This window comes from Coturnix japonica, chromosome 23 (genome assembly GCF_054131305.1).
Source record: "Coturnix japonica strain WE chromosome 23, WE-NBRP24, whole genome shotgun sequence".
NCBI classification, from domain to species: Eukaryota; Metazoa; Chordata; class Aves; order Galliformes; family Phasianidae; genus Coturnix; species Coturnix japonica.
The window spans coordinates 4,992,800-5,004,136 of NC_140685.1; the positions used below are offsets into that span (position 1 = coordinate 4,992,800).

The window sequence follows — 11,337 nt, forward strand, 5'->3', positions numbered from 1 at the left end:
GTCGCGGTTTCTGACGTCATCAAACGGCGCCACAACGGTGCCTGGCTGGACCCTGGGGGAGCGTAGAGTGGGGGCCGGGGTGAGATTCGGTTCGGTTCGGTTCGGTTCGGTTGGGTTGGGTTGGGTTGGGGAAGGGGCGGAAGGATACGGCCCGTGGGTGTGGTGAGGGGCTGGGAATGTGCTCCGAGACCCCCAGCAGACCCCGGCCTCTGCCCCTCATGGAGACCCCACTGCTCTGAGGGAGCTGATCCCATAGGGAACGAGACAGAGGGGGACCCACAAAGGGGGGGATCTGTCAGGGTGGGGGCTCATCTCACACGGGGGGTCTCAGTATCAGTATCAGTGTCAGTATTAGTATCAGTTCCTCCATCCGCAGCTTCTCCGAGATGAGCAGCACGGCAGCCCCAGGCCTGCAGGGCAGGGTCCGGAAAACTCTGGGAAAGGTCTTCGGGTTTGAGTCCTTCAAGACTTCCCTGCAGGAAAGTGCAACCATGGCTGTGGTGAGAGGTGAGGATCAGCGTCTGAACGCTCTGCAGCAGCTGGAGCTGAGGAGACACTGACCACCAGCCCCCTGAGCTCTCCTCAGCCTCCTCTGCTCAGAGATCACTTCAGTAGCATAGGAAAGCAAGCAGGTGTTGCAGACAAAGTTTTCCGAGTGTAGCTTTGCTCTACCTGTTCTCCCATGTATTTATTTTGTAAGAACACTGTTGCATCGATCTGAGATAGCATTCAATCTTAGTGTTTCCAGCATCTCCATTAGAGGCATCCGCTAGCATGCTTGTGGTCAGATGAGGTTGAAACTCCTCTACATTTGCAGGGTTAACCTCTATTCTCTGAATGATGTGGGCATTATCGGAAACACACTGAAGTTAACCTACCCACCAACATTGGTTGGACAGGCAGCTTTCTCACATACACTGCTGCCCACCTGCTCTCCTTGCAGGTCTCAATGCAAATCAGAATAGCGTAAAATTCAGCATGCAGGATGTGGTTACAGTCTTCATCTGTCACCAGCAGATGTGCTACTGATAATAGATTGGCTGAAAGTAGTGTTCTGTCAGGTGGCTGTTTTACCATGTTAAAACTGTATGCCTTGGCATCTTCCTGACTCGAAGCAGGTACTCCTTAGCATGGTGACAGTTACTGACTGAATAATGTTATCTGTGTGGTTGACATTTGCTTTTTGGAATGAGCTTTGGGAGGATGTGATAAAGATCTGTCCTGAGACTGGTTGTTTGGTAACTGGAGGTTTGTAAGGTGAGTAGAAGCAGCTAATCTGTAAGAGAATCAGCATTAATCTGGAACAGTTGGCTTCTGTGCATCTTCTGGTATTTGTGAAAAGCTATTCCTTAATGTTCACAAAGTGATCAGAGATTCTTTGAAGGAAATCATTGCAGCCATGCAAATACTTATCCTTTTATAACCCAAAGTGAAGTGTATTTAGTTGGTATGTTCCATGGTACATGCACAGATTTGCTGTTTCTCATAGATTACATGCCTTTGTGCCCATCCCTCCAGACAGAGCCCTGGGAACTCACCACCACTCAATAGCCTTGAGCTTTGTTCCATTGTCTTTGCAGGTGAGAAGGATGTCTTTGTATGCATGCCCACAGGGGCAGGGAAATCCTTGTGCTACCAGCTTCCTGCAGTTCTGGCAGTGGGCATCACCGTTGTCATTTCACCTCTGATTGCACTGATTCAGGTAACTGTCTCCTGTTAGCTGTGGAAAAGCAGTCAGTGAAGGGGGTCAGGAGACTCTGGAGGCACAGCTGTCTCTCTCTCTTTTCTGTCCACAAGGCTTTGCTGTTACCCTGCTTCTATATTCTTGGCTTGATGTCTTGGCATGTTTTCCTTAGCCTGGTGACAGGTGATGAGGCTGGAGATTAACTGCCTAACAGGATGGCTCTGGCTTGACATATGGAGCTATATAAAAGAGAGCATTTCTTCCTTGATAATAGCCTGCTGAATTCTATAACTGATTCTTTTTCCCTTTTCAGCAGCTGTCTGTTATCTCCATTGTGCTGTACAGAAGCAGCAGAGTACCTCAAATGTACCAAATCTCTACTCAGAAGTAAACTTCCATTTTACCCATAGGGCTACAGCTCTAGGAATGATGAAATTGCTTTTGAAGGCATCTCTTTTTTTTTTGCATCAAGTTGTCTTTTGTCATGGTCTCTTTCTGTCATGGGGAGAAGCTGGTTTAGCAGAGCTCCTTGAGCACTGTCATTGATATGACCTTTTGTTTGTCTATTTTGCCTTTTCTACTGTTTTCATCACCCGGTGCTTCCCTATAAGAGCAGCTGTAGCATTAACAATGCACAATAGCTGGTGTTGTAGACTATAGTGAACATCAAATGATGTTTTATGACTAAGTATCCTGCATAGCTCTATGCTGAAATTCCTTAGTAGCAAATTGGCCATTTAAAGTGAATGGATGCTGAAAAAAGGAGTTGCCTCTTAAGAGCTGAGCAGATATATTGACTGCTGAAGGTAATGGCATCTGGAGTTGAAATAGTAAATAGCTGCACTATGATTATTCTGAGGCTTGGTGAAAGCTGGGGCCTTATGAATCTTACCAGTAGACTTCCACAGTGATGGAGACTTTCTTTAATGCTATTTTCTTCTCATTTTATTTTCAATTATGTATTCACTTCAGGACCAAGTGGACCATTTGCTGGCTCTGAAGATCAAAGCCTGCTCTCTGAACTCTAAGCTTTCTGCCCAGGAAAAGAAGACCATTCTGGCTGACTTAGCAAGTGAGAAGCCTCAGATAAAGCTTCTGTACATCACCCCAGAGATGGCAGCTGCCTCATCCTTCCAGCCTACACTCAACTCCCTAGTGTCTCGGAATCTCCTGTCCTACCTAATAATTGATGAAGCTCATTGTGTCTCCCAGTGGGGACATGATTTCCGACCAGACTACCTACGGCTGGGCACTTTGCGTACTCGCATACCCAATACACCATGTGTTGCTTTGACTGCCACTGCTACCAAGCAAGTCCAGGAGGATATTGTGACAGCACTTAAGCTAAAGCAGCCACTTGCCACCTTTAAGACTCCTTGCTTCAGATCTAACTTGTTCTACGATGTGCAATTCAAAGAGCTCTTGACTGATCCTTATGCAAACTTGAAGGACTTCTGTCTGAAGGCACTGGAAGTGAAGAACACCACTGGGGTAGGTTTTTCATTTGAGGAGGAAGGCTAGGCTGAAGAAAATCTTCCTTAGTGGTCAATGACTGGTAATTAGAATGGCCCTGACAAGTGTGTGGCAAGAAAGGAGGAAGGAACACCTAGAAGGAAAGTGCCCATTTGTTTTTTGGTTCCTCTAAAACACATAGAATATGGAATCACAATTTTTTCAAATGCAGATGTCTTCAGAAAGGGGTTAATCTAAAAGAAAATGTATTAGGAATCTGTAAGTAGTATTTCTGTCTTTGTTTTTGCATGTCCCAGGCAGTTAGTGCATTATAGTGTTCTTTCAGTATGGCAATGATGAAATACAACAAGGGCAAACAGCAGCATGTGAGGTGTTCTATTGAATTTCTTGCTCTAACACCAATTCCCAAAATAACTTGGCAAATAAGTCAGTCTCTGCACCTTAGTTTATCTGCAATGTGGAGAGATTATTGCTTCGTGCATTGTATCCTCTGAGAGAGGTTGGGGGACCACATTTGTTCAGTGTTTTTTTAGTCCTTGTAGGACTTGTAAGGCAGTTGTCCTTAAATCTAATTTACTTTTGAGCCACAACAATATCTTTAAGTTTGTGGAACCAGATTGGAGATGAGGTGAGCATTAGGCATCCCTCCATTTCCTCTGCATTGATGACTGCAGCTTAGTTGATTGACTTCAGCCAGCATCACAGACTTTCTCTCTTGTGTGCCCAGGTGTACTCTGGCTGTGGCATTGTGTACTGCAGGATGAGGGATGTTTGTGACCAGCTGGCTATTGAATTGAGCTACCGAGGAGTGAAAGCCAAAGCGTATCATGCAGGTACTGAAATCTGCATCTCTCAGCAGCTGGTAGAACTGCACTGTACCACATTGAAGGCCTGGGTGGGATTACCTAGAGATTAGCTTTCTTGGCATGGGCTGCAATGCATGTAATGGTTATGCATTGGATCTTTGAGGTAAATATGGGTCACAGAGCAGAATGGCATTCTCTCCACTTCAGAGCTGTTGGTTTTGTTGGATCTTGCGTGGCCTAAATATAACTGCACTCCTCCCAAGAATGTTCCAGATTTTTCTCTTTGGAATAGAAACAGCTGCTGCTGACTTCTGCTTGATCCCAGGCCAGTTTAAACATGGACAGAGAAGAGTTTGTATGTTGGTTTGTTTTCAGTTGAGGGGGTTGCAATGGAGGAATATGAATGGGGGGGACACAAAATACTTCTTCCCTTTTTTTGTTTTATTTTGTTTCCTTCCATCTTCTGCTATTTCCAGGGCTCAAGGCAGCTGACAGGACTTCTGTCCAGAATGAATGGATGGAGGAGAAGATCCCAGTTATTGTTGCGACCATCAGTTTTGGAATGGGAGTAGACAAAGCAAATGTCAGGTGTGTGAAGCTGGGTTTTGTGCTCCATCAGAATCTGAAAACTGAGCAGCAGGAAGGGAAAACCTCCATGTCTATTACCTGGTACATCTGACTCAACCTGATGAAGGCTTGATGAAACTCATAAAAATGTAGCTGGAAGTTTTCTTAGAAGCCTTGCAACAACCTACATGGAACTGATCTTTACTCAAAATCCACATAAAGCAATTACTCTGAATGCTGTAGGAGAGTGACAAGACAACACTGAGTCTATCACATCCATTCACAACTGTGCCATCCTTGTGTTGATTAAATAACTGTGACATCCTCTGTGCTGACAGATAGCAGGATCCTGTATTAGTACCAGGCCGTTTTGTTGCATGTAACATGCAACTAATTTCTTAAAAGAGAACGTCTCTAACAGAGTAGCATGAATTAATGACCTGCTGAAACTAGTGTCTCCCCTGTTCACTGCAATAGCCATTAAACCAGCAAAAATTACCTGAAATGCATAGGGCTGACAGAGGGTAAAATACAGCTGAAACATGCTCTTGTAGTATGGTTGGTCTCCAAGAAATTAAGTTAAAATGACTCCTTACAGTTGTTTTTCAGTAAGTTAAGGATATTACCTGGTGTAGGGAACCTGCTTTGGCAGGGGGGTTGGACTCAATCTCTGGTGGTCCTTTCCAACCCCTACGATTCTGTGATTCTGTGATATTATACCCTAGCCCAAGTATGAAGCCCTGCTGCTTAGTCTTCAGTTTTTGTTGGCAGAGTTCTGAATATTCATGTGTATGCTATCAAGTAAGATCAAGTCTGACAAGTTCTGGAGGTGACTCTTTGTATCAAAAGGAAAAACAGAGGTGTTGCCTCTCTTTCTGAAGGAATCTTCTCTTTTTTCTTCACTGCTGATTCTTTTTTAGTTAAGATTATTCATACCTGGTCTGGCCTGGTCCTGAAGCATTTATGTTTGGAGAAACTCTTTTGGTTTATAGTCTTTTATCACATCACTGTACATCATACCCACCTCTGGGCAGAGTTTTAAAAAGACCAGTTTTGAGGCAGACTGGTATTTAAAACATTGGCAGCATTACTGTATGGTAAAATGCTCAGACCTCCCAGGACTGAACACAGCTATGAACCGAGTTTGTGAATATTCAAACACTAGCAGATTTAAAGCAATCTTGTGGTGGTGCATTTAAAAACAGTCGTTTAGAGATTACTTCCAGTTTAGCAGCAATTCATAGTCATATGTGCTGACTTGAGAAGGGTGCCTTCGTCTGCAAGTTTGGTGAGGTAGAATTTCCCTCACAGACTTCATTGTCAAAATGTCTTTTTAAAATCAAGTATTTTGAATTCTACTTCAGAGAATTAATAGAGCTTTTTAAAATCTCCTGTTTTATAGTAAAATATTCTGGACTCCTTAAATCAGTGTCCTTATTTTTGCTCTTCACAGCTATGCCGTTATGTTTGGATATTTGTGTGCCCTTTTTCTTCCATCCATTTTGAGTGGCATCCTGCTCACTTGTTCACATGCATTGGGTTACATAGCTCTGTTGCTTTCCTTGTGTCTTGTGTTAATACTTCTGTGTGCAGAATCCCTTACTCTGCCAAGTTCTCTGTCTTATATGCTTTTGCTGCCTTATTATTTACTCTCTTATTAATATCCATAAACACATTTGTGTGTGCCCTGAGCTGAGAAAGCTGCAGCCTTGTGTTTCCCCTTTGTCTTATCACATGCAGGTTTGTTGCTCATTGGAACATCGCCAAGTCAATGGCAGGGTATTACCAGGAGTCTGGCAGAGCTGGGCGAGATGGGAAGCCCTCCTGCTGCCGCCTCTATTACTCTAGGAACGACCGGGATCAAGTTAGCTTCCTGATTAAGAAGGAGCTGTCTAAAATCCAGGTAAGCTTGGCAGAACAGTATCCACCTAAATAGGCAAAGATGAAATGAGTTTTTCTGGAGCTGTAAGAGTAGGTTTTGAGTATACAGCTGTCTATAACCCAGTTTTGAGGGAGATCAGTGAGGCAAGCTCCAGGCCCAGCTCAAGCCCTATTAGAGAGACATGGTTGAGCAGAAACAGTATGGTGCCTGTACCAGTTTGCCACATTGCACAGGAGGAATGGATTTGGTTATCATTAGAGTTAGTTGACCTGTTTGTACTTGTACTGAAGACTTGTCCCTCTCTACTTTCAGGAAAAAAAAGGCACCTTAAAAGAATCTGACAAGGCTGCAATGACAGCTTTTGATGCCATTGTAAGCTTCTGCGAGGAGCTGGGGTGAGTACAGTTCTTCCAAGCAGTGTTTAATATTGTGGAAATCCATGTCCTGTCCTTTTTGAGGCATTGTTATGCCTGAGCTCTTTCTGCAAATGCATGTTTAGTTAAAAGAAAATAGTGAATGGTTCAACTGATATTTTGCTGTCTAGCCTGAGGAAGGCATCCCTCAGACATCTGTCACTCATTCTCACCTCTGAGTTAACTGAGATGTTGGTTAATGCATAAGTATGATTTCCTCATTATATGAATTCTAATATTTTGTCTGGGGTAAGCTGACTTAGTTCCAGTTGTTTTTGTTTTGAGTCTTTCCTCCCTCAGCTGTCATTCCTCTTTTAAGCTAATTAAGCAGCCTCATCCAGGACAGGATAGAACCACTTAGTTTTAATGCTTCCCTAAACCTCAGGGGCTCCACTCTACAAAGAACGAAGTATATTTGATTTTCATCAAACTTAGAAAGAGCTGGTGGTGCTTAGATCCTTTCAGAAATAGGCCCAAATTATGGATGCGCCCCATTTAAACGCAGACTAGCAACCGCAATGCATATTGCTCAGGTTTAGTTCATGCTTTGTAAGCTGTAATTATACTAATTACTATATTGCATAAAACACTGAAGCTATAATTTTGCCAGTTAAAGAGCAGCGTGAAAGTGGCCGGTATTTGTCTGGCTTTCAAGTTTCTGTTTTGTTTCATTCTTGACACTTGTATCTAGGACAAAGTTTTCAAGTGATGTGTGCTGCTTTTCTGCTGCTTTGGCGAGAATAGAGAGAAAACATTCTTCTTTGCTTAGGTGAACAATAGAAACAGAATTTCACTGGCTATGTAAGAGATTCATGTAAGGGAAGCCCACTAACCTAATTAGAAATCACATCCCTCCATTTTTGTGTTTGTTTGTTTGTTTGTTACTCCCTCCTCAAGCTTAAAACACAGACATAACACATGTGCATTCCGAGGTCACACATTGCAGCATCATTGCCTGGCTTCTCTGCTTGCAGCTGTACAAGAAAATAAAACACTCTTCAAAGAAATACATCACATTTCTTTTTTACATTTTGAATTAGTACAGTTCTGTTCACTATCCAAACAGCAAAAGTAAAGCTGCAATTCTGACCTTGCAAGATTTAAAATAAGAACAAATACACACATTTGTATTCTGGCAGGTAAATTTTTGCCTAGTATATTTAGGCTATTGTTTGATTATGATGGGAGAACAACTGCTGAAGCTGCTTTTAGAGAATTGATTCATAGAAAGCTTCTGCTGGTCAGTTTCCTAATGCCAATTTGCAAAATAGAAAAACAAACAAGTCATTGCAGTAGTGGAAAAGATCTTCATTGTTTTCAGGTAGCTCTGACCACTTGGCAAGACTATCCTGTGGTTTTGCTTGAAAGATGAGAAATCAGAAAGAAGCATAATTAACAAAATGCCGGAGTCCTCATTCACTTCCTGAATACAGATTGCTGTGTGTGGGGTTTGCTGTGGACTTGCAGAACAACCTGCTGGCATAGGTACGTTGCCCTCAGTGTAGGAAAGCTGAATGGGGAGAAATAACCACCTGAGGACAGAAGACGAGAGCAACATATTGCAGCTGGACTGAATCTTGCTTAAATGCGGAGCTCCAAGTACTGCACCTCGGCTTTACTGTTTATGCCCTAGTCCGTTTATGTCTTGGTGATGAGCAGCACCCATAGAGGGTTGCAATTAAGAAGAAAGCAACAATAACAAGGCAGAAGATGCCAATCACCACTAGCCCTGCAATAGCCCAGTCACTTCTTGCAATCCAATTCCTTAGGTCTTCCAGAGCTGAGGATTTCTCTTGTACTGGTGACATGGTGCCTTCCACCCTGCTGGAGTCAGACAAGAGCTGTATCAGATATTCATGTATCCCCTCTATGCTCTAAACCACTATAGGCACACCTGCTCTGTGTGCTAGTAAGCATCCCTCATCTGAAAAGCAGAGTCATTATTCAAGAATCTGGAGCATAAACTAGAAGCAGCATAACCAAGGCCACTTTAGCGGTCAGCTCTTCAGAGAAGTGGGGGGGAAATCTGTCTGTGCAAGATTCTGGCAGTTGAGACTTACTTTAATCATAGCCTATCAATATTTTTTAATATAGCATCTTTCCCAGCATGTTCCTTGTGAATCCTTCAGCTGTCAGCTTACGGCCCATACATCAAAGACAAGCATTCAGTGGGAAACCTTTGTTGATTCCAGTGGAAAGAAAGATCTCTGAAATCAGGAGTAGAGCACTGAAGCTCTGATAACACACTGGAGATTAAAAGAATACTTATTTAAAAACAAACAAACCAAACACACACACACCAACAGCAAATACAGAACTTAACATAGAGCTTGTCATTTCCATACGGTTTAGAACAGTCACTTGCTTGAGAAGTGCCTCCTGTTAATGATTTTAACCCACATTGTGGGTTACTCTGCAATAGAAGTTTTCTGCCTATTAAGTACTTAGATTCAGCAATAATTTAAAGTGGAATCTCAGTGGACTGTACATACTTGCTCTATCAGTGATACTTCGCATAATGACTTCACTATCAGCTGTCCTAAGGAGAAAATATCTGTTAGAGAGTATCTTTTGGCTTTACTGAAGCTTCATTACTAGATGCCTCTCAAGGTAAAAGGAAGAATGGGTTATTTCTCACACTTTCTCTCCAATTTGACTACAGACCTAAAGCAGGAAGAGATCTTTATTTCCAAATATTTGCCTGGCTTATTGCCTCATGTCTACACCCTAAATACGTAACAAAAATTATGTAAAGCGTTTTCAACCTCAGGAAGTCACAGTTGACTGGGAGCACCAGCTCACACTTCAGTTTTCCTAAGACTTTTGTTACTTTTTAGGTAGCCAAAAAGTATTGAAGCGTAGACTTTACATTTTGGAATTATGTCAGATTACCCAAAGTATAAAGGATACAAGCACTCCCTTGAGCGGTTTCCTTCTGCTTTAAAGGAAAGGTAGTCAAGATATAGTCTTCTAAAATAGGACACTATGAAATCGAATACAAATTGTATTCAATTTTATAAATACCTGAAGCTGTTGAGTTTGCAGCAGACAGTTCTTCTGGTGTCTCTTCTTCACCCGCTTGAAAAGATCTTAACCTGTGGTTAAAGATCCCTTTACTACACCTGGACAGCTGTAGAATTATCATGGAAATTACCTATTTGAACTGCAGTAAATGTTTAACAGGTGGCTATCCTGCAAAGGTGTGGCTAATCTAATCAAAGGCCTTGAGCCTAGTTAGAAATACTCAGTTCGCGTGTTATTAATTTCTTTCTCTCCATGTCTTTATCCATTCAAGCACCTTTTTGAGTGCTTGTAGAGGTCTTTTGCATCCTCTATTTTAGGAAGGTTGCAATGAGGAGAAGAGGTTGTTCTTTTTTGGGTCTTGACTGTATTTGTATTACAAGTTCTGTTAGGAGGTTGCATGTGTTAAGTGGACTCTGAACATCTCTATCCTCTAGTCCAAACTTCATCATGACAGTTTCAGTGGCTGAAGTCATATAACCTTGTACTGCTGTTAGCTGCAATACAAACTCTTCCTGTTGCTTTCTTAACTGAGGAATAACAGAGGGAAAGTGCTAAAGAGAAGTGAGAGAGGGGAAGGAAGGTATGAGCAAAAAGAAACTTGTTTTTGACAAGCCAAGCAAGTCTCTTTGAAGCCTGACAGATTATGTTATAAGATGTAAGCTGTTCCATTAAGTGCTCAGTGAAGCTTCAGCTGCTGCTTCTGAAGAGGTTGTGACCTGCTTTGTGTTTATCTGTAAAGGAAGCTATTTCGACACTTGTATCATCAGGACTGAAGTAACTGTTTCCCCTTGCAGTTTCTTCCAGGCAAACTAAAACTGCTGTGATTGAAACAGTTTTACAGTAGTCTGCCTCCTCTGTGCTTTTTGAAACAGGATTCATGCTCACTGGTGCTCTGGACACTCCAGGTCCTTTTATTCACATAAAGGATGAAACAAAACAACCAAAAAAAGTCAGGTGCAGGCAAGTGTACGTAAATTGGCCCACAGCCCCTTTTCTCCTTGGTGGCTTCTCCAGAAGCCAGATGCATTCTTTACAAAATTGCTTAATTTTCTTTCCTATTCTGTATCTGTGCTCTAATTCATGAACTAATAGTGGGAGAAATAAGAAAGGAGCTGTTTCCCCTGTCCCCTTCCTTGTATCTATCAGTGGTTTAGCTTGTAACATGATGGGGCAAGTATATTTCCTTTTGCAATAGTGCCTGGCAGCTTATTCCCACTGACAGCAACCTGTCAGAGCTGTCGGTGAGTTTCCAGCCTGCTGAGCTTCCTCCTAACTGCTAGTACAGCCTGGTTCCATGCTGCTAAAACATTTCTCAATGGGATTCTGTTAACTGCTGTAGCTGGCACTGTCTAGCACAGGCTAGGAAAGAAAGTAAGCTCTGTTCTTTCACATCTCTCATGATTTAACTTAGAAACTAAAATGTCTGTTGAGCCTGTCTACTGCAGGAGAGAGGTTCTGAGACTTCTGTGTCACCTTGGTTGTCACTTG

General features: G+C 42.5%; 1 protein-coding gene and 1 long non-coding RNA gene across 14 annotated transcripts in view; one reads left to right on the plus strand and one right to left on the minus strand.

The window, feature by feature from the left end:
* Nucleotides 1-15: 15 nt before the first annotated feature.
* RECQL5 (RecQ like helicase 5) overlaps nt 16-11,337 on the plus strand; it is a 38,128-nt gene continuing 26,806 nt past the window's right edge. For 12 of the 13 annotated variants that reach the window (XR_014936790.1, XR_004309253.2, XR_004309252.2 and 9 more), the window contains exons 1-8: nt 16-79; nt 377-507; nt 1,581-1,702; nt 2,657-3,175; nt 3,885-3,990; nt 4,440-4,551; nt 6,271-6,433; nt 6,725-6,807. Coding sequence is in view for 3 of the 13 variants with exons in the window: in XM_015879720.3 (XP_015735206.2) it covers nt 387-507; nt 1,581-1,702; nt 2,657-3,175; nt 3,885-3,990; nt 4,440-4,551; nt 6,271-6,433; nt 6,725-6,807 (1,226 nt within the window). In the remaining 10 variants the exon portion in view is untranslated. Of the gene's footprint in view, nt 90-376; nt 508-1,580; nt 1,703-2,656; nt 3,176-3,884; nt 3,991-4,439; nt 4,552-6,270; nt 6,434-6,724; nt 6,808-11,337 lie in introns of all 13 variants that reach the window. The other variant, XM_015879721.2, reaches the window with a different exon arrangement.
* On the minus strand, nt 7,823-9,952 carry LOC146757327 (uncharacterized). Its single transcript, XR_014936809.1, has 2 exons — nt 9,850-9,952; nt 7,823-8,649 (listed from the first exon to the last, which is right to left on the minus strand). It is a non-coding gene; the product is annotated as an uncharacterized LOC146757327 (long non-coding RNA).